This window comes from Triturus cristatus, chromosome 12, assembly GCF_964204655.1.
Source record: "Triturus cristatus chromosome 12, aTriCri1.1, whole genome shotgun sequence".
NCBI lineage: Eukaryota > Metazoa > Chordata > Amphibia > Caudata > Salamandridae > Triturus > Triturus cristatus.
Genome location: NC_140595.1, coordinates 860776276 through 860799808, shown reverse-complemented (window position 1 = coordinate 860799808; position 23533 = coordinate 860776276). Strand labels below are relative to the sequence as shown.

The 23533-nt window shown below is 44.8% G+C and overlaps 1 protein-coding gene across 4 annotated transcripts in view; it reads right to left on the bottom strand.

Annotated features, from left to right (window-relative positions):
- Positions 1-23533, bottom strand: part of LOC146783123 (uncharacterized) — a 124751-nt gene that overhangs the window by 9886 nt on the left and 91332 nt on the right. For 3 of the 4 annotated variants that reach the window (XM_085637088.1, XM_085637089.1, XM_085637091.1), the window contains one exon: positions 8813-9052. The exons of the other annotated variant lie outside the window; for it this stretch is intronic. In XM_085637088.1, the coding sequence (XP_085493214.1) occupies positions 8813-9052 (240 nt within the window). The remainder of the gene's footprint in view (positions 1-8812; positions 9053-23533) is intronic. 4 annotated transcript variants of the gene reach the window in all.

Sequence of the window (23533 nt, the reverse complement as noted above, 5' to 3'; positions counted from 1 at the left end):
CTTTGACGGCTTCTACCCCAACTTTCACCCAATGCTAGGCCATCTGGATTCACACAAACCTTAACCTGAAGGAATCAAAATAAGAAATACAGACTGGTAACCAGTCTCTTCTCAAACTACTCCTCATAGGAACCAACTTCAGACGTTACTCTTGTATCTGAATGGTGAAAAACATCCTGCTCCATGGCATCCCAGATTCCACGGTGCCCACCCCGTAAGGGCATCCTACTGACTGCAGCACGTCTCACCCAGGGCTTGAAGGAATATGATCAAGGAACTCTAATCGCTTCGTCTCACCGGCCTGTGCATCTCCAAAAGAAGCTCCATCATTTATAAAGCCGTCAAAACCAGCACCACCACCAATCTGGCATTCATAAAACTATCACAACCAGCATTACACCAATCTGGCATTTATAAAACTATCACAACCAGCATTACACCAATCTGGCATTTATAAAACCATCACAACCTGCATTACACCAATCTGGCATTTAGAAACCCATCACAACTAGCACCACCACCGATCTGGCATTTATAAAACCATCACAACCAGCATTACACCAATCTGGCATTTATAAAACTATCACAACCAGCATTACACCAATCTGGCATTTATAAAACCATCACAACCAGCATTACACCAATCTGGCATTTATAAAACCATCACAACTAGCACCACCACCAATCTGGCATTTATAAAACTATCTCAACCAGCATTACACCAATCTGGCATTTATAAAACTATCACAACCAGCATTACACCAATCTGGCATTTATAAAACCATCACAACCAGCACCACCACCAATCAGGCATTTATAAAGCCATCACAACCAGCTTTGCACCAATCTGGCATTAATAAAGCCATCACAACCAGCACCACCACCAATCCGGCATTTATAAAGCCATCACAACCAGCATTACACCAATCTGGCATTTATAAAACTATCACAACCAGCATTACACCAATCTGGCATTTATAAAAACCCATCACAACCAGCACCACCACCAATCTGGCATTTATAAAACTATCACAACCAGCATTAAACCAATCTGGCATTAATAAAGCCATCACAACCAGCATTGCACCACCAATCCGGCATTTATAAAGCAGTCATAACCAGCATTGCACCTATCTGGTGTTAATAAATTCATCACAACCAGCATTGCACCAATCTGACATTTATAAAACCATCACAACCAGCACTGCACCAATCCGGCATTTATAAAGCTATCACAATCAGCACCACCACCAATCTGGCATTTATAAAACTATCTCAACCAGCATTACACCAATCTGGCATTTATAAAACTATCACAACCAGCATTACACCAATCAGGCATTTATAAAACCATCACAACCAGCACCACCACCAATCTGTCATTTATAAAACTATCACAACCAGCATTACACCAATCTGGCATTTATAAAACTATCACAACCAGCATTACACCAATCTAGCATTTATAAAGCCATCACAACCAGCATTGCACCAATCTGGCATTAATAAAGCCATCACAACTAGCACCACCACCAATCTGGCATTTATAAAACTATCTCAACCAGCATTACACCAATCTGGCATTTATAAAACTATCTCAACCAGCATTACACCAATCTGGCATTTATAAAGCCATCACAACCAGCATTACACCAATCTGGCATTTATAAAACTATCACAACCAACATTACACCAATCTGGCATCTATAAAAACCCATCACAACCAGCACCACCACCAATCTGGCATTTATAAAACTATCACAACCAGCATTACACCAATCTGGCCTTTATAAAACCATCACAACCAGCACCACCACCAATCTGGCATTTATAAATCTATCTCAACCAGCATTACACCAATCTGGCATTTATAAAACCATCACAACCAGCACCACCACCAATCTGGCATTTATAAAACCATCACAACCAGCACCACCACCAATCTGGCATTTATAAAACTATCACAACCAGCATTGCACCAATCTGGCATTAATAAAGCCATCACACCCAGCACCACCACCAATCTGGCATTAATAAAGCCATCACAACCAGCACCACCACCAATCCGGCATTTATAAAGCCATCACAACCAGCACCACCACCAATCTAGCATTTATAAAACCATCACAACCAGCATTACACCAATCTGGCATTTATAAAACTATCACAACCAGCATTACACCAATCTGACATTTATAAAACCATCACAACCAGCACTGCACCAATCCGGCATTTATAAAGCTATCACAACCAGCACCACCACCAATCTGGCATTTGTAAAACTATCACAACCAGCATTACATCAATCTGGCATTTATAAAACCATCACAACTAGCACCACCACCAATCTGGCATTTATAAAACTATCACAACCAGCATTACACCAATCTGGCATTTATAAAACTATCACAACCAGCATTACACCAATCAGGCATTTATAAAACCATCACAACCAGCACCACCACCAATCTGGCATTTGTAAAACTATCACAACCAGCATTACACCAATCTGGCATTAATAAAGCCATCACAACCAGCATTGCACCAATCTGGCATTTATAAAACTATCTCAACCAGCATTACACCAATCTGGCATTTATAAAACTATCTCAACCAGCATTACACCAATCTGGCATTTATAAAGCCATCACAACCAGCATTACACCAATCTGGCATTTATAAAACTATCACAACCAACATTACACCAATCTGGCATCTATAAAAACCCATCACAACCAGCACCACCACCAATCTGGCATTTATAAAACTATCACAACCAGCATTACACCAATCTGGCCTTTATAAAACCATCACAACCAGCACCACCACCAATCTGGCATTTATAAATCTATCTCAACCAGCATTACACCAATCTGGCATTTATAAAACCATCACAACCAGCACCACCACCAATCTGGCATTTATAAAACCATCACAACCAGCACCACCACCAATCTGGCATTTATAAAACTATCACAACCAGCATTGCACCAATCTGGCATTAATAAAGCCATCACACCCAGCACCACCACCAATCTGGCATTAATAAAGCCATCACAACCAGCACCACCACCAATCCGGCATTTATAAAGCCATCACAACCAGCACCACCACCAATCTAGCATTTATAAAACCATCACAACCAGCATTACACCAATCTGGCATTTATAAAACCATCACAACCAGCATTACACCAATCTGGCATTTATAAAACTATCACAACCAGCATTACACCAATCTGACATTTATAAAACCATCACAACCAGCACTGCACCAATCCGGCATTTATAAAGCTATCACAACCAGCACCACCACCAATCTGGCATTTGTAAAACTATCACAACCAGCATTACATCAATCTGGCATTTATAAAACCATCACAACTAGCACCACCACCAATCTGGCATTTATAAAACTATCACAACCAGCATTACACCAATCTGGCATTTATAAAACCATCACAACCAGCACCACCACCAATCTGGCATTTGTAAAACTATCACAACCAGCATTACACCAATCTGGCATTAATAAAGCCATCACAACCAGCATTGCACCAATCTGGCATTTATAAAACTATCACAACCAGCATTGCACCAATCTGGCATTAATAAAGCCATCACAACTAGCACCACCACCAATCTGGCATTTATAAAACGATCACAACCAGCATTACACCAATCTTGCATTTATAAAGCCATCACAACCAGCACCACCGCCAATCTAGCATTTATAAAGCCATCACAACCAGCATTACACCAATCTGGCATTTATAAAGCCATCACAACCAGCACTGCACCAATCCAGCATTTATAAAGCCATCACAACCAGCATTGCACCAATCCAGCATTTATAAAGCCATCACAACCAGCACTGCACCAATCCAGCATTTATAAAGCCATCACAACCAGCACTGCACCAATCCAGCATTTATAAAGCCATCACAACCAGCATTACACCAATCTGGCATTTATAAAGCCATCACAACCAGCACCACCACCAATCCGGCACTTATAAAGCCATCACAACCAGCACCACCACCAATCCGGCATTTATAAAACCATCACAACCAGAATCCCCACTAATCCGGTGGACACCATCACTGGGTGCTCTCAGAACACCGGCAGGTAGGACACTATCAATGTGGGGACAAAGAAATATATAAAAGAAAAGAACAAGACAGCAGGCCTTTTCAATCCATGCCCTCAGGATCTGCTACAACATCCCTATAGCCATCAGGATCGCCCGATTGAGGAACAAGTTGAAGAGTCACCTCTTTAAAAAAACTCTATATCTCAAGCAGCAACAGTACCGCTCTGCTCCCAGAAACCAGCGCGCGCTCTGTTCACTTGCTGTGTGTATTGCGGCATTTGACCCTTCACATCCCTCTGCTGCCATTTTAACCAGGTTCATGTTATACAAATACCACTTACATGGTGTTCCTTTGAACATTTCCATCTGTGTTTATCCATATTTATTATATCCTTTGTCATCACTATAGAGCCATCTTTTTTATGCTAATAGAAAAAAATGATGTCACAACTAGTACTTCTGCATATTTATTTATATAAAAATGTACAATTACACTTGGATAATATACACCTCATAGAGCAGCACATTTTATTTAACAGTTCAGTTAAACAAGATGATGTTTATTTATTAGACCGCGCTCTGAATGTCAGTCCTTATGCGAAAGTTGCAGGATTAGGAGTGCTGGAAAAGGAAGAGTTTTACACCGGCGGCCCAGCTTGGAACCTAGTCATGGGGTGAAGTTACTCCTGTGCAAAATATGCAGAGCTAAGAAATTATAAAATCACCGTCAAGATTACAAGCAAGGACAATCATGTAAAATATAGACTTCACAATAAATCTGCATTCAACCCTCATTTACAAACATACAAATGGATCGGTACCCAGCATAAGGCGACAGGTACTCGGATGAACGTCAAAAAAAGTGCCGTGGGAGAGGGTTTAGGATGACTTTGAAGTCCCTCACGAGGCGCCCAGTGGTACGGAGTATAATTCAAGACCCATCTCACCTTCAAAGCCCATCAGGAGTCGAGCCGGGCCAGGGAACCCGAAGGGTTTCGATCCCTGCAAATTAGATCCAGGAGCTGCAGAAATGTCCAACCTGTCACCGGGGCAAGTTCCTCAAGTTACTTCAGGGACCCACATCGAACGTGTCACCCAATGTGACCTCATTCAACATGAACCTGAAAACAGCGCGGTTTGTAGAAGTCTTCCCGAACACATTCACATAACAAGACCAACCCAACCTCAAACCCAGAAGAGGTCGGCACAAAGAGCTCCCTGATATTTCTGCCTTGGGATTTGAGATCCTATTCCTCCCTCCAAGGTACTCCCGACACGTTTAAGGATTATACAAACCAGCGCTTAATATGTGACAAAATGAGTACTGGGCCCTCGTCAGGAGGTCACTGCAGCTTGCACCACCCACTGCCCCCGTCAGCGCTGCCAATGACAGCACACACACAGCTACTATTACACTTCAAGTGTGTCAATTCAGACTATTACAGCCCCCAAAAGTTATAGGACTGGCTTGGTGCAGGCATGAGTCATTTGTAAGGTATATTTAATTCACAAACAACTGTTGTGCTCATCTCTAAATGAAATAAACTGGGACACCATGTGGCAGGCCATCATAAGCGCCAGTGTTGACAATTAAGTGCCGGTGCAGAGCACCGTAAACCACCGGCTCAAATTAAGCACTGATACAAACATTGTCCGCCGAGGTAGATTCCAGTACTCGGAAATGGAGAAGTTGACAGGTGTGTGTGTAATATAACACATTAAAATAAACTTAGAGTGTCTGTGTAAGAGTTCACTGGTTCTTGCACCAAGTGATACTGAGCACACAAACCATGAGGTTCCAGCACAATGCCTGACCCCGCCAGGTGAGCTACAGTCTCATCACAGACACTGTTGTATGAAGAACCATTCACAGGCTTGCATGCAGGGCCTCTACTGCAACGCATGAAACAGGAGCAAACAGCAGAAAACCCACCCACCCAAGGCAATCAAATAACTGCGGAAGTTGCAATGCACGATCTTCCATTTCATTGGGGGTTCACCTTGCTCATCCAATAACTGGGGTGCAGACTGTGTATGTTGGTAGCTCTGATGAACACACTTTCCTTGGTCTGACTGCAGCCCTACAGAGCAGTGCATGCCCACCAATGCTAAAGACATACTGGAAGACAGGAAGTACACAGGCTTTTCCAAAGACTTCCCAAAATACCTGATAATCAAAGTAGGGTATATAGTGCCCCTGAGCTGGTTGCCTGCAGTACTAGCATGCTTCATAAGTCCAGGTACTGTACTCCAAAAGCACTTCAGCGTGAAGCACACAGCGGTGCTGCACACATACTGGCAGTTGTTCTCGCCACTGTGCTTCCCTGTGGCACGCTTACATTTTTTTAAACTATGGCGTGCAGTGAGGAGGCATCCTGCTGCACCATCCTTCTTACACACTCCAACAGCAAACGTGTCCATTGCCGATGCTGTGATACTCCTTTCTTTCTGTTGATTCTACATCCCCTCCTGCAAGTCCAGACGTGTGCAAGACAATGCAGGCCTCCAGTGTTGCTCAGCAGTGTGGGACGGACTGTAGTCCTATGTAGGGCATTGTTGCTAGCCGGGTCCTGTCGGGCACCAGTGTACTGAGTGGCCATTCACTCCGAGCATCACGTTCACCTCAAAAGTCCAAGTGCCACTTGCGTTGCTGCCACCACAGAGAGATCAGTGGCACAGCTTGGACTTCTGTCCACACTGCTCTGCTGCAGGCTGATGACAGAGCACAGAAATACCAGAGGTGTCTGAGTTCCTTCCACGTGGTTCAGAACCACTTTGTCACCAGGTGAAGAGAATGAGACTAAACGTTGTAATTAATGACAGAGTTTACTAATCAAAGTCCTTAGCAGCCCCTTTTTCCAACAGTTTCACAGTTTCTCCGCGCTGCCTGCACACAGTAGTACTGTACCCTTATCTTCCACTGGAAGAACAACATGTGGCAGACAAGAACATCTCACTTGGACGGACATATGGATCTCTCTTGAAACTTGGTCCTAAATAAAGCTGCCCCGATTTGTGATTAACAACCTCTGTTAGAGGAATACTGGGAGATCAGTGACTGCTGTCAAAGTTTGTAAAGTACTTCAATTGTATATGGTTATGACCCCTTGCATCACACCTGCAAAAGGTATCAGTACTCATATGTTAAAGGTGTTCAAATATGCACATCAGTTTTATTAGGCAGCTCGTGGAATTGTGCCCTAGCAGCACTGGAAATAATGTCAGCCGAAGCATATCTGTCCGCAGAGGTCTGGGCAGGAAGGGGTCAAATAGTCTTGGGACAGAAAATGCTGGTCGCTCAGTGCAACAAATAAGTTATTTACCTGTAACTAAAGTTCTCATGCTTTGGAATCTTTCATAGATTCACATTCTTGGGTGAATCATTCAAGCATGTGAATTTGTGAAGGATACCAAAGCTCCAGAATTAGAGTCGTGGTCAGAAGAATCTGGGACAGCAAGCACCACAATCCAGAGGTACCAGCCTAGTGGCCAGCTCACTGTGCTGCTGGGAAACACATGCCTCAGAGAGCAGTCAAGTCTGGAAAGAGCCTCAGCATGGCAGCCACATGGGGCGAAGGACAATAAAAGGGAGGCGAAGGGCCAGCAGAATCAGCACAAGTGGGCAGCTGCGGAGAGCAGAAGCTGAGACCTTCTGCGCCAGTGTTGAGACTGTTGGCAGTGCCAGGGTGCAACGAAATCAGGGCAAGTGGGTGGCCACCGGAGCTACAGAGGAACAGAATCCTCAGCATCCGCCAGGAGCATCCAGAAACAGATACAGCTGCAGTGGTATCGCGTATACTCAGTGCTTTCATGGGCTCAGATGTCATTTACATGATAAAAGTTACCTTGTAATTTCCAGAGTGTATTTGTATTTACCTAGAACTTTTCTACAAATGAGAGCAAGTACTTTTCAAACCATTATGTATCACAAGAGTGATTTAGATTTTCTTTCCATTTTGAGCAGTGTTCATACTCTCTGGAGTTTTGCTTTAATCTTTAACTTTTGACTCTGCTCGGAGAGGGTCTGCTGAGGTGTGCGTTCACCTACTCAATTTTCAGGCACACTGCATTCTGGAACTAAGACAGAACTGTGGGATGTGAAGCCCAAGCTCTCCGTCTAACCATGGCGCGTAGGACGGATAATGTTGGGTAGTCAATACAGATACTGCCCAACTGAGCGATGGCGAATTCAAACCACCAACGAACAGAAGGCTACAGACCAGACTGGTTTGTGATGTTGGAGCAGGTAAACAGACCAGGTAAGTAAGATGTCACTCCTTACTTTCTGATATATACGTCTGAGATGGTCATCTGTTGTGGTTATGCGTTTTCATGTGTTTGATAAGGTTTCCCTTGAGGCTGAACCTCCTGTCACACTCACAACACTGATGTGGACGCTCTTGTGTGTGGGTTCGATGGTGTCTAATGAGAACGCCCGTCTGAGTGAAGCTTTTCCCACATATACTGCAACAATAAGGTCTTACTCCGGAGTGGGTTCTCTTGTGTACAATAAGATGCTCCTTTCTACTGAAACTCTTGTCACATTCAGTGCACTGGTACGGTCTGATGCCTGTATGGATTCTTTTGTGTTTAATTAGATTTCCCTTCCTGTTAAAACTTTTATCACATTCAGTACATGAGTATAGTCCACCGTTGAGTTGTGCTTCTGGCTGAGATGTAATTTGGTCTGTGTGTTTCGGCGCGCTCCCCCACTCATTACCTTCTTCTGAACTCCGTGCATACGGGGATTCCTGGTATGCATTAAAAGGAGCTGCACTACTGAAACCACTTCCACAAAGCAATCTTTGTTCTCCTCCCAACTGTGGGCCAATATCTGGCTGCATTTGGAGATCATAGCTTGCCGCATTCTCAGGGCCAAGAAAAAACTTTGTGCTGTCTCTTCTTGACACGTTTTTTTCTGAGTTTTCTGCTTTCATTTTTCTAGTCTTTATTTTATCACCTGTTGAATTAAAACAGAAGTGAAATGATTAATGCTCTGTATGTGATTATTAACGTTAAGCACACCACAGAATCATCGTTTAAAATAAAAGAGTTTTATGTTCACAGTTTTAAATTGTGCATATTAAAAATATATAGAAACAAATATAAATAATATAACCTGTGCCATACAATCCAGTTGATTACTCCACTTGTATCTTGACACCTTCACAAAACTGTTCCGAGCTGCAGCTCCAATCATTTAGAATCTAGCTTCACAAAGAGTCAAATATTCTTGGGACAGAGGGAGTCATCAAGAGATTGAGGGACGGCCTCCACAAGGTGGATGCTTTGTCTGTTGAGCTCGGAGTTTGCTGCCTCATTGAGAGGTTCATTAAGGGTCGAAAAGTCGATGCTAAGAATAGGTGTACCGTCCTAGTGTCCGGCATACCTACGTCCAAGGAATAAGGACATATGCTTGAACATATAAACTAAGGATATACGGATGCCCAATTGAGTTATCTTTTCTGTGTTTGTTGATAATGTCGAGAGTCTTCCCTTTTGAATGGTGTTCTATGGAATGTACCTTGTATATGGCAGGTTTGTATGTAACCTTATATCATGTGTAACAGTCCTGTGTTTTCAAGATATTAGTTGATGTATTCTTTTACACGACATATGAATTCTGATATATCATGCACAGTTTGAATACTTCGTGTCAGTCTCATTTTATTGTCTTTGTGGTTATCAATGTTGATTTTGCACCATTGGTTGGTTCTCCTCAGTGATCAGGATGAATTTAAACTCTTTGAAGGAATTGCACACTTCCACAGAACCCTCTGTTGGTATAGACTGTCATTTAGAGGTAAGCGGAGCCGCAGCTGGCCCCATCGTCCGAAGCTCTGACACATGACTCTTCCCATATATGGATGTCAGTCAATGTCTTTGAGAGTTCGGCTCGATACAGGGAGCTCCTTCTGACACATTTCAAACCATTTGAGACTGCCAGCGAAAGCCTAGCAGTCCGAAACCCCTGCTACATTTCTAAAATGAACTTGGCAAAAGCCTCCCTGTTGCATACAATAACAAACCCAGGATATATGCTTTGAGTTTTCACAATATATTGATACTTATTGCTTGTCAAAAGTTCTTTTGTGAACAGAATTCCTATTTTTTCATGACAAGCGTAAAATTGTAATATCTTCCGTGTCCCCTTAACAGGAACTGGTTGTTGAGGTAGGAAGGCCCACACCTTTTTACCATGGCCATATAAGTATTCCAAACCTAGACATGTTATAGGTATACCTAAGAAGGAATATGATAATTACCCTGTAGTCATTTATTCGTAGTGTGTAGCGCCGTCGATTCATATGCTTAGCATTATCCTGCCACCTAGTCTTGGACGATTACAAGTTGTTTTTCTTCAAAGAAGTCTTCGAGGCACGAGGTAGAGGGACTCCTCTCCTCTGATGTGTATTGCGCATGTTGCTCACCTCCTTTGTTAGATTGTTTTGGCTCATCGGGTGAGGGTTAGAAAAAGGAGCATTAAAGTGACAGAATAAAGAAAAATGTGTAAAATTGTGAGAGTGTAAGGAATATGCTACTTACCAGTATGCATCTGTTCTTGGCATGTAGAGCTGCAGAGTTGTACACTTAGCATAGGTCGCCATCTGGTGTTGGGCCCGGATGTTTGCAGTTTGTTTTTCTTCTTGGACCGTGCTTGGAAGTCACGAGTTTGGTGACTCCTCCTTCGGTCCGTACTGCGCATGGGCTTCGGCTCCATCCTCAGATTGTTTTTCGCCAACAGGGAAATGATGGAGCGTAGTAATAACAGTGAGAAACCCATGTGTGTTGTATCTAAATAAGATGGACTGGAACGGATACAGGTAGCCGGGGAGGCGGGTGGGCGTGTACAACTCTGCAGCTCTACATGCCAAGAACAGATGCATACTGGTAAGTAGCATATTCCGTTCGAGGCATATGAGCTGCAGATTGTACACTTAGCATAGATTATATAGCAGTACCCAACCTTAGCGGCGACCACCGGTATCCGTTGCAGCTGTTTGAAAGAGTGTTTTTAGTACAGCCTGGCCCACCCTAGCTTGCTGCTGGGAATGCACATCTACACAGTAGTGTTTTGTGAATGTGTGCGGTGTAGACCATGTGGCTGCCTTGCATATGTCATCTAAGGGTATATTCCCTAGAAAAGCCATAGAAGCCCCTAACTTTCTTGTAGAGTGGGCTTTAGGGGGAACAGATAATGTTCTCTTTGCCCTCTGATAGCAAATTTGTATGCATTTTACAATCCACCTAGCTATCCCTGATTTTGAGATGGGGTTGCCTTTATGTGGTGGAGAAAAGGAAACGAACAACTGTTTGGTCTTCCTGAAGGGTTGCGTTCTTTGTATGTAATATAGCAACGCTCTTTTCACATCTAGTGTGTGTAAGGCCCTTTCCGCAACAGATTGGGGTTGCGAAAAGAAGACAGGTAATTCCACTGATTGATTGAGGTGGAAGGGGGTAATGACTTTGGGCAGGAACTTCGGATTAGTTCGAAGTATGACCTTGCTGTGATGCATTTGTATGTAAGGTTCCTGTATGGTGAACGCTTGTATTTCACCAACCCTTCTAAGGGAAGTGATAGCTACAAGGAAAGCTGTTTTCCAGGTGAGAAATTGTAGCTCACATTTGTGCATTGGTTCGAAGGGCGGACCCATTAGTCGTGTAAGGACCAAATTTAGATTCCATACAGGGGAGGGTGGTGCCCTGGGAGGAATTACTCGTTTAAGGCCTTCCATGAAGGCTTTAATAGCGGGCACTCTGAAGAGTGACAAATGCTGTCTGTTTTGTAGATAGGCAGCGATCGCTGCTAGGTGTAGGCGTATGGATGAATACGCTAGGTTACACCTGTGAAGATGGAGCAGATAGCATATGATGTGTTGTATGGAGGCATCTAGAGGGTTGATTGTATTGTTACGGCAGTACATTACAAATCTTTTCCACTTTGCGGCATAGCATGCTCTAGTGGTAGGACGTCTGGCTTCCATGATGATGTTCATGCAATCAGGGGGAAGGTTAAGGTACCCGAATTCTAAGATTTCAGGAGCCAGATCGCCAGGTTGAGCTGAGCTGGGTCCGGGTGCCTGATTTCTCCATGGTTCTGGGTTAGGAGGCATGGGGAAAGGTGCAGTTTTTGATGTGGTACCACTGATAGTTGTAGTAGCGTGGTGTACCACGGCTGTCTGGCCCACGTCGGAGCTACCAGAATGAGTGTGAGGGAGTGCTGTTGTAGTTTCCTGACCACTAATGGAATTAGTGGGAGAGGTGGAAAGGCGTATGCAAATCTGCCTGACCAGTTCATCCATATCGCATTGCCCTTGGACAATGGGTGTGGGTATCTGGCGGCGAAGCTTGGGCATTTTTTGTTTTCGTGGGTGGCGAAGAGGTCTATTTGAGGATGCCCCCACTGTTGGAAGAATGGGTGAAGAACTTGTGGATGCAGTTCCCATTCGTGTAGTTGTTGAGTCTGTCTGCTGAGCAGATCTGCTATGGTGTTTTGTACGCCTGGAACATGTTGTGCCAGGAGAAAAATGTTTTGGGGAATTGCCCATCTCCATATGCTCTGGGCTAAGCGGGAGAGCTGGGGAGAGTGTGTCCCCCCCTGTTTCTGTATATAATACATCGCAGTCATGTTGTCTGTGCGAATGAGGACTGCTTTGCCTGAAATCTGCTTTTGGAAAGATTTTAGGGCTAGAAAGATCGCCAAAAGCTCCAGATGGTTGATGTGGAGCGTTTTTTGCTGTGGCGTCCATAGACCTTGCATTGTGAGGTGTAAGAGGTGCGCTCCCCAGCCGGAGAGCGATGCGTCCGCTGTTAGAGTCACTTGGGGAACCGGGTCCAGGAACGGCCGTCCCTTGGAAAGGTTTGTGGTGTTCCACCACTGCAGAGAGTGATGTGTGCGGCCGTCCACCAACACCAGATCCGTTAGCTGACCCTGGGCCTGGTTCCACTGTTGTGCTAGGCACTCCTGAAGTGGACGCATGTGGAGTCTTGCATGGGGCACTATGAAGATGCAAGACGCCATCATCCCTATGAGCTTCATAAACACTCTTGCTGGTAGAGAGTGTTGAGGAAGGAATATTTTGCGTAAGGCTAGAATGCTTGTGATTCTGGCTGGGTTTGGATAGGCAATACCTTTTGAGGTGTCTATGGTGGCCCCGAGATATTGCTTTGTGTGAGATGGTATGAGGTGGGACTTTTGGTAGTTCACCGTGAAGCCTAGCTGATGAAGCAGTTGGATGGTGCTGTTTGTATGTTGCACGCATTGGTGGTAGGACGCGGCTTTTATGAGCCAGTCGTCTAAGTAAGGGAAGACGTGAACATGTTGACGTCTGAGGTGTGCTGCTACTACTGCTAGGCATTTGGTAAACACCCGTGGTGCAGTGGTGACCCCGAAGGGGAGAACCTTGAATTGGTAATGTTGCCCGTCCACCACGAACCTGAGGTATTTTCTGTGAGAGGGGTGTATTGGAATGTGAAAGTACGCGTCTTTCAGATCCAGTGTTGTGAGAAAGTCTCCCTGGCAGAGGAGTGGGAGGACTTGTTGTAAGGTGACCATGTGAAAGTGGTCTGAATGTATGTAGGCATTTAGAGGCCGGAGATCCAGAATGGGTCTGAGGGTCTCGTCTTTCTTTGGGATTAAGAAATATAGGGAGTAGACCCCTAGATTTCGTTGATTGTCGGGTACCTGCTCTATGGCGTGTTTCTGGAGGAGCGAGAGTACCTCTTGTTTGAGCAGTGTGGAATGCTCTTGGGACATTGGACGGTGCCTTGGTGGGATATTGGGTGGGGTAGATGTTAGCTCGAGGCAGTACCCTGACCGAATGATTTGGGTCACCCATTTGTCCGATGTTATGGACTCCCATACGTGGATAAAATCTTGTAGTCTGCCCCCGACCGGAGTGGAATGGTCTGGGGGGAGGGAAGGGGAGTCATTGTGCGGGTGGGGTGGCAGAACGGGTATTGTTGGTTTTGCCCCTGCCCTTATTGTTGTTGCCTCTGTAGCCACCTCTTTGGTTGCCCTTTGAAAAGGTATTTTGAGGAGGGGATTTGTAGGAGGTAGAGGCATTATCGGTGGAGGAGCCTCTACCTGTGCCACGAAAGGACGAGCGTCGAAAGGAACGCTTAGAGGCTTGGGTCTGGAGCGCTCCCATAGACTTCGCTGTGTCTGTATCTTTCTTCATTTTTTCGAGCGCTTCGTCTACCTTTGGGCCAAAGAGTGTTTGCTGGTCAAAGGTGTGATTAAGTATTGATGTCTGGACCTCAGGCTTGAACCCTGATATCCTGAGCCAGGCATGGCGGCGAAGCAGGACACTGGTGTTTATGGCTCTAGAAGCAGTGTCTGCTGCATCGAGGGCACACTTAATGGAGGTGTTTGTGATTAGTTTGCCCTCCTGTATCAAGTCATGAGCTTGGCGTTTGTATTTCTCTGGAAGGTGCTGCATAAGAGCCTCTAATTCATCATAGTGTGCTCTATCATATCGCGCAAGCAGTGCTTGTGTATTTGCAATGCGCCACATGTTTGCAGCCTGGTAGGCGGTGCGTTTACCAGACGCGTCCAGAAGTTTAGATTCCTTGTCTGGTGGTGGGGCATCTCCTGAGGATTGGGAGTTAGCCCGCTTTCTAGCTGTGGAGACAACTAGGGAATCTAGAGGAGCAGGGCCCTTGATGTATGCAGGGTCTGTGGGTGCCGCCTTGTACTTCTTCTCTATTCTAGGGTTTAGTACTCTGGCTCTGACAGGGTCTTTGAATACCTCTGTAGCGTGCTTGGTGACACCCTTAAGCATGGGTAAAATAGCAGTGGAACGATCTTGTAAATCAAATGTATCCAGTAGGAAGTCTTCTTCCACTGGTTCCGTGTGCATGTCCACCCCATGGTAGTGTGCTGCTCTCTGCACTAAATGGTGAAACCCTAAAGAGTCCTCTGGAGGAGACGGCCTTGATGGGTATAGGTCGTCTTGAGGTACATTGGGTACATCAGGGTTATTATAATCCTCCCATGGATCTGGGGTCCCTGGTGGGGTGGGATCCATTGGGGCGTCCCCTGGGTCATTGTCCGGGTCCCCGTCATCCGGATCTGGGGATGGGGCCGGATCGTAGTGAGGTAAAGGTAGAGGGGGTGGTGGTGGGAGGGGGGGTGGCAGTGGGGAGGGTACTCTAAGGGGAGAAGTGGCTGAGTCCCTCTTTTTGGGTGGAGGAGGAGGAGCCGGAGCCTCAAGGCGACGCTTCTTAGTAATCACAGTCAAAAGGCCAGTCTTTGGATCTCTGGACAAAGTCTTTTGTAAAGGGTCTGGTGTAAACAGAGCCAATGGCGCCGAGTCGTCTGTCGGCACCGGCGATTTCGGAACCGGAGGTTTCGATGTTCTGTGTACGCCTTGCTTTTTGGAGGTCTCCGTGTGTTTCGGCGTCGAATGCTGTTTCGGCGCCGGAGCGTCGGTGCCGACCGATTTCTGTTTGTGTTTGGTCGGCGCCGAGTGTCCAGGTTTCGGCACCGGTGGTTTCGGAGTCGAGCTGGATTTTGCAGGCTTCGGTGCCGAGTGGTGTTTATCGGCACCGGGCGTCGGCTGGCTCGATCCCGAGCTGCCGTGAGACTTTGAGTGCTTCGACACCGGGCCCGAAGGTGGGGTGATCGAGGCTTTGGTTTTGGTTTTGCCCAGGCCGGCAGGCGAGGGGGTAACCGGAGTCTCTTTGGTTTTCGGTGCGGGGCTGGGAGGGGGCATTGTACTCACGGCCCGCTGTCCTGGTGTTACGTCCTCCAGGTCGGAGTCGTCGGCCTCGGAAGCGCTGACGATGTCTTCTCCCAGTTCGGTGTGTGTCTGCCCCGAAGCTTCGGCGTCGTCTCCGAAGATGTCCGGTGGAACTGTCGAGGATGAGTGCGCCATGGTGCGTCGAGCCCTTCGATCTCGGATCGTTTTCTTCGATCGAAAAGACTTGCAGGCGGGGCAGTCTCGAGCCTCGTGTTCCGGAGAGAGGCAAAGGTTACACACCTGATGGAGGTCGGTGTGGGGAAATTTAGACCCACATTCTGGGCACTTTTTAAACGGAGTCCTTTCCATCGGCCGGGACCGGAGTCGCGGAGGGCCCGAAGGCCGGTGTCGATGTACGGGATGGAAAAATTGCCGCTTCGAGAGATGAAGAAACTCGAAGAATCGAGGATTTTCCGTCGAGGCTGGAACCGTAGAAGTTCGAAGCCGGAGCACGAAGTATCACATCCGAGCCCGATGGCGGAAAAAAACAATCTGAGGATGGAGCCGAAGCCCATGCGCAGTACGGACCGAAGGAGGAGTCACCAAACTCGTGACTTCCAAGCACGGTCCAAGAAGAAAAACAAACTGCAAACATCCGGGCCCAACACCAGATGGCGACCTATGCTAAGTGTACAATCTGCAGCTCATATGCCTCGAACATTATGTTCCTAAGTAATGCAACCAAAAGATTCCCGGGGGGAGGGTGGGTGCATATGAATCTACGGAACCACACGCTACAAACAGATGCTTACAGGGTAAGTAACATATTCCATTCGTAGTATGTGTTGGCCGTAGATACATATGCTTAGCATCGAATGTAAAGCAGTGCTCTCCTTGCTGTGGCTAGTGATTGGTTGAAGTACTTGTTTAAAATAATGTTGTTAGTACAGCTTGACCCACTCTTGCTTTTGATGAGTGAATACATCAACACAGTAGTGTTTAATAAAACTATGTGAGTTATTCCGTGTGGCTGCTTAGCAAATATTCTCTAAAGGGATATGTTCCAGGAAAGCCATAATGGCTCCTTGCTTACGGGTAGGATAAGCCTATGGTGGTATAGTAAGCACCCTTTTGGCTTTTGATAAAATGTCGGAATACATTTGACTATCCATATAGTAATTCCTACTTTGGATATTGGTGCCTTCAAGTGAGGTTTGTTAAAAGCAGCAAAAAACTGTTGTGCCAAACTGTTGTGCCTTTCAAAAAGATTTTGTTCAATAAATGTAGAAGATGATAGCCCTTTTAACATCTAATGTATGTAGGGCCCGCTCTGCTACTGTGTTTGAGTTAGGATAAGACTGCTTCAAGTAGACATTTTTGATTAGTTCATAGAATTAATTTGTTTGGGTCCATTTTAAAGAAAGGTTCTTGCAGAGCAAGAGTCTGTAATTCACATATCTTCCTGAGAGAAGTGACTACCACTAGAAAGGCAACTTTCCAAGTTAGACATTGGAGTGGACATGAAAGTGGTTCGAATGGTGGCCCCATAAGCCTGGTAAGGACAATGTTTAGGTTCCAGGCTGGCGCTGGGGGAGTGGAGGGCAGGATAACTCTTAAGTCCTTCCATGAAGGCTTTGATTACTGATATTTTGAACATATATTGCCTGTTTTGCATGCAGGCAGCTAGTTCTGCTAAGTGTAATCTGGTAGATGTGAAGGCAAGCTCTGCTTGCTGCAGATGGAAGAGATAGCCCATCATATCTTGTACTGTGGGTGATAAAGGCTGACTTTGTTTATAGGTACAGAAATGTACAAATTGTTTCCATTTTGCAGCATTACACTTTCTAGTTGTAAGCCTACAAGCTTTTTTAAGGATATTCATACATTCTTGTGGTAATTTTAAATGCCCAAATTCTGGGATTTCGGGAGCCAAATAGCTAGATGGCATTGTGTGGGATTGGGGTGGATCACTCCTCCTTGAACTGGAGTTGGTAGGTGTGGCCAAAGAGGCAGTTTCTTGTGTGGTACTTAAGATAATTGCAGCAGGGCTGTGAACCACGCCTGTCGCGTCCATGTTGGGGCTATTAGGATTAGTGGTACAGATGTTCGTGGTAACTTCTGAACTACATATATAATGAGCGGAAGAGGAGGAAAAGTGCAAGCAAATACTCCTGACCAATTATTAATAGTAATTTATTATTATGGGTGATTAATTAAAACCGTTGCAGACATTAAATGGTCATTAAAATCAAAACACAATTCACTATTACAAATGAATTAACCAATTTTAAAATGATTCACATTGTGTCGTACATAAAACTGTATAAAAAAAACGCAATTAGTGTTTAGTCAGATTAAAAGTCAATCTCACATGGGTTGTGTTATTAAGCAATCAGTCCCACAAATTCATTGGCAAAGTTTTTGCTCTATGGGTTAATATTTTTTCTCCGAGAGGTTCTCTTGCCACTCAGGGTGTTCAGGGCAACAATAACGGCTTCAAGTGATGTCTGCTGGTGAGCTTGTGACGCTGTGTTTGATGTCTGCTGGTGAGCTCGTGATGCTGTGCTTAAGCTTTTGGAGTAACTTTGCTGAGCTGACTACAGAAGTACCCAGGACCATCACGTGGAGCTCGTTCATAACCAGCAAAGATGTGTTTTTCAGTCTCTGCTCGGTGAAATCAAAGAAGTTTGTAAGGCGACAATTCAACTGTGCTAAGGTTGGATTAAAGCACAGGATTACCGCCTGCCTGCAGGACCCGATGCTGTGCTGGTTAAAGGACGGTTATAATAAAGTATTCCTTATGTCCTTAAGTTTGTCGCAGATACAAATGTGGACGAGTTTCTCGACTCCATGAGTGCATAGCCTGCATAGCTGGTCTCCTCTACTTTCCCAAGGTGGTAAGAATGGGTAATTGAACCAACTCCCAAGCGAAGTCTTAAAAAAAATCTTTAGTTGTTATCTTTGTTCCTGCGTTGAGGTAAGGTTGGGGTTTGCAGGCTTCGTAATTGTTGAGCACAACCCAGCCATGTGCTCGTTTCGACAGTGCTTCCTTATCCTCTACAGCAGATAAAAGTCTTGTTGATTTTATAACTAGTTTTTTTTAACACACAGTGAGCCGTTGAGGTATTCCAAAAGGTCTGTCAGACCTAGAGCTTTGATGGAATCCAAGAGATACTTGTTAGCCGACGATTTTCCTGCACGCGTTAGTTCTACCCAGAGATGGTTAATTATAGATCCGTTTTCGGCAGCTCTGATTTTAGGCCAGCATTTTACATAGGCTCCCATTCTCTCTGTCGCCTGGTTTTGTAGTCCAAATTCCAGCTGTATTTGGGCCGGAGAAACGTATTTAGAGAGCTGGAATATCACTCGGTAAGAGGTTGTTATTATGCTGTTTAAAGTTGCTGCGTGTCTTCCTCTCATTGGTTCACTCCCGTAGGTGATCGTGGGCTGTAATTTGGCTCGCAGGACTTGTAAGAAAGGGTCTAATGATAGATCCGGCAGCATCTTCTTCAGAGGTTTAAGTGCCAGGTAGGTCATAGCACCCTTCCTTCGCAAGGATTCCAACTGTGGCTTGAAGGAATTGTTTTGATCTAAAAATATCCCCAGGTACTTGTAGTGTGTTACTTGATTTAGACGATTCCCGTCGAGATACCAGCTTGGACTTGTCTTCTTATGGAAATTTACTGTCATGATTTTAGTTTTTTTAAGGTTTATTTTTAAAGCGTTCCGTTGAAAATAGTTGCAAGTTGCGTCCAGAAGATGTTGAAGAATGATAGGGGTCCGACTGATCAAGACTAGATCGTCAGCGTATAACAAATTTGTCAGTGTCATACCTCCTAACTTCGGGGCGTGTGATGAACAGCTGTCCAGTTCACCCAGTAAATCTCCCAAGAAAAGGTTAAATAGCAGTGGAGCTAGGACGCATCCTTGTTTTAATTCCTTAGTTGTGGGAATTCTGTTTGAGAGGTGCGTCCCGCCACCTAGTTTTATTCTGATCCACGTGTTGGTGTGCAAGTGCCTAAGTTGGTCTAAAAAAGAAGTTGGTCGATACCAGGAAGGTTAGGCCGCTGTAATTTATTAACAGTTTGCCAGAATTTGGCGCTGTCTTTCTGTTTAGCGTCATGGAGAAGTTTTGTCTATGTTTCATTATCCTTTGCTCTTTTAGTTGCCCATCTCCTCTGTTTTAATGATTTCTTAACTTCACGGAGGGAGCTTTGCAGACTCTGATTGTTTGGAGATTTGCGGAGTTTAGTGTTTGATTTATAAGTTGCTTTAATTTTACAGATGCTGGACTTGTTGCCATTTTAGTTGGAATTAGTGAAGCATTCCTCTGTTTCGGACCTTGCCTATTTTAAAGTGTTTCCCTGAGTGATGTGCCAAACTTATCCCAGTGTTACAGAGGCTGGGCTGTCGGTTCTCCTCCTTGTTTGTACAGATCTTTGGCAGTAGATGATATTTCCTCTAAGTTCATAGAGTTACACCTTATTCTTTTAAGGTTGCTGGTTTCGTGTTGCACAATAGTTTTACTGACGCACAATGTCTGGCTTGAACTTGCTATAAGACTTAGCTCTTGTGGCATGTGGTCACTGAGTTTGTTATTGCCGATCACAAAGGCGGCTATGTGGTTAAACAATGTTAGAGTTGTGAAAGTAAAGTCTAGCTGGGACGATACTGTAGCCAAATGATACGTGGCAGCTGGTGGATTAGCATCCTTAAAGTGGCCATTTACAGCTCTCATATTTAAGTACTCCAGTTCCCGGAGCAGATATTTTGCGCTTCTCACTGGCTTGATGCCCTTAATTTGGGCTTGCGTCGGAATTCCCCATGCGCCTGATAAGTCCAGGGTTGGGTCGTCCTCTTGAATGTTTCCTAAAAAGGTGCATGTTAAAATCTCCAGCCAGGATAATGAGATCTGTTACTTCCTCTTCCATCACTCTCATCACTCTCTTTAACTCCGTTGACAGTTCCTTTGCTGCTTTTAATTTTTGTTTTGGGTGTACGTAGATATTTATTATTATTATCTCCTGTGTGAGCAGGTTAATCTTGAACATTACTTTTATGGCCCGAATGCAGCTTGGTGGTGATAAGTGAATTTTCATTGGAAGAGTCTTACCTATTTCGGTTATTGCCGTTAGGAGCAATAAGCCACCCAAGCGACTACCAAAAGCTGATCCCTTGATTGCCGGAAGTAGGTAAGAGATGTAACCCTGCAATTCAAAGGGCTTGTCTTCCCAGGTCTCCTGGAGCAGGATTATATCAAAAGATTTCAGATAGTTTAGAAACTCTTGGTCATTTGTTTTGGAAGCTAAGCCGTTAATATTCCAGACACATATTGTAAGTCCATTTCGCTCAGTTAGGGGTGGCTGATTTTCGGCCAACTGTTGTCAATTTGTGCGCACTGATGTTATTACACGCTGTATGCCCGACTAAATTGTTATTTACTGGGGGATGTATTGGGGTGCAGTGGGTCTCAGTTGGTAATAATGCAATTTTCAGGTTTGCCTCAATCTTTGTGCCTTGTTCCTTTCAGGACTGAGAGCATCGTCAAGCTTGAGCTGTTTACATCGGTACTTAGGAAAGGAGTTGGATATAATGGTTTTGGGACTGGTTTCGAGATTATACCCCAATTTTGGAGTCAATCTCTTTCCTGTAAGATTCTGTCTGTGACCTCAGAATTTATCCGTCTAATTCTAGTCGCTTCTGAGTTTTGACTATTATTGTTTGGCAAATATTCAATTTACAACAAATCAGAGGATGCAGTCAGTTAAAGTTGCAATAGAGTGTAAGAGCCGTAACACGTTTCGTCTATTTAGTATGTCCATTCGGCCTTGTGATTTATATTGAGGGAGAAGTATAATAGTATCGGTCTCTTCCGCCTGTAGTAATTTCTGATTGGAAGATAGGTTTTGTCACAGTTAATTACTGTATGAGCAAAAGACTCCTGATTTGGGGAATGTGTGCCAGTGCTATTAATGACTGTAAAGACAGGGGCCCAAAAGGAGAGTCATTAGCCGTGTTTGTTTCCCGGTTAGTATTATTGTGAGGGGCTATCAGTTGGTCAGTTAAAAGTCTGAGTTATTTCTTGCGTGCTAGGGCCTTGCGTGAGGGTTCGGCTCGCCTTGTGGTTTGTGTCCCTTCGGTAGAAGTCTTACTTTCTGAAGGTATTATAAGTGGCTCTTTACTAGGATTAATATATACCCAGTTACTGTCCTTGGTAAGGGGGGTTGGTGTGAGGTTACTGCCTGGTAATCTCCTGGTTAGTTCTTAGTTACCTTCCGGGTTATTAGTAACACTAACTGTAGGGCTTGAGCCTCTTTGCTGCACCAGTAGGGTATTTGATCTTATGTGCCGTTCTTTCCGGACTTCTGCTGATGCTGGAACTGGGGAGTTTGGAGTTCCCTCACTTGTGAGGTCAGGTGTAATTGGAATCCAGTGAGACTGGACGGCTGAATGTAGGACCTGGAAATGTGATTTATTTTTCCTTTCTTTCCTTTTTTGCTTGCAACCAGTTTTTACTGGAGAAGTGTCTTTTTCCCAAGGTCCTGGCTTGATTTGTGGACGTCCACTGCCTTCAGTGGGAAGTGGAAACAACATTATTTTCCCCTTTATTGAGTTGGCATTGCCTACAGTGTTCTGAGTTACGACAGTTGTTTTGAAGACGGACAGTAGGTCACCTAGTATTGTCGGGAGGATTAGTAGATTGTCCGCTATTGAGGCACAGGAACATTCTTGTTGCAATTGCTGTGCATTAAAGGCTGCTTCCTGCCCTCTCTTTATTAATCCATTCAAGTCGGCTAGCTTCCTGTCAATCTCCGAAGTAAAATCAGCTAGCGTTTGGAGAACTGTAAGCTGAAGATCCAAATTATGTGACGGATATTGTAATGCCGCTGTTGAATATTGCATTGTGCTTAGTATCGATTCCCAGATTAAATTTTTATTGGGGTGGCTTCTTTCTAAGGAAACGGTTTTTGAAGGTTTAAGATTGTGGTTGTAAGAGGCGACTAGTTCCTCCCACTCTTGGGAGGCTAGAAAAGTCCTATCACCATTGCAGTTGGGAAGGTCTCCGTAAAGGGGCGGCTGGCCATGATGTGGTGTAAAGTTTTCAAAAAGTCCTGCTGTCAGTTAAGTTGGGTGTCTGTACTAGAAATAGTCGCCGCAACACGAGGGGAGGCTTGATGATGCTTGGGGTCTGGTCCAGGTATTGTTTCCCCTTGCTTGTGAGGTGTTAAAGTAGCTGACTCTAATAAACCCTCAAGTCCTTCTGTAGGCGTTTGTGAGGACTGTGGAGATTTCTGAGCATTGTGTACGTTCCGTAAACTAACCGGTGAAATATTTTGTAAATTTGTAGGGATGATTTGCGAGTTAGTCATTTGGGCGATGGGGTTGTCCTTCTGATAAGCAAATTGATGGTCCTGGTGGCCCTCTCGGACATAGTAATGTTTCTCGTCAAGACATGTGTTTACGTTTTCAGCTGCTTGTATCAATTCGTAGTTTTGCCGGGGAAGCAACTTTTCCTCTTTGGTGCTCCTATTGGTTTTTTCCAGGAGGCATTTATTAGAGTGAATTAATGCAGCAGTTTGTAAAGTCGTTGTGGATTGCAACATTTGATCGGAGCAGCCTGGTTGTAAGGGTAGGAGAGGGGATTGCAGCCCTTCTATAGTGCCACTTTTGGAGAAAATTGCAGTAGTGGAGTCTTTCAGAAAGAAACATTTTGTATATATTTTAGGCTGGAAAGACCAGGGGCTTCTCCTTGACGG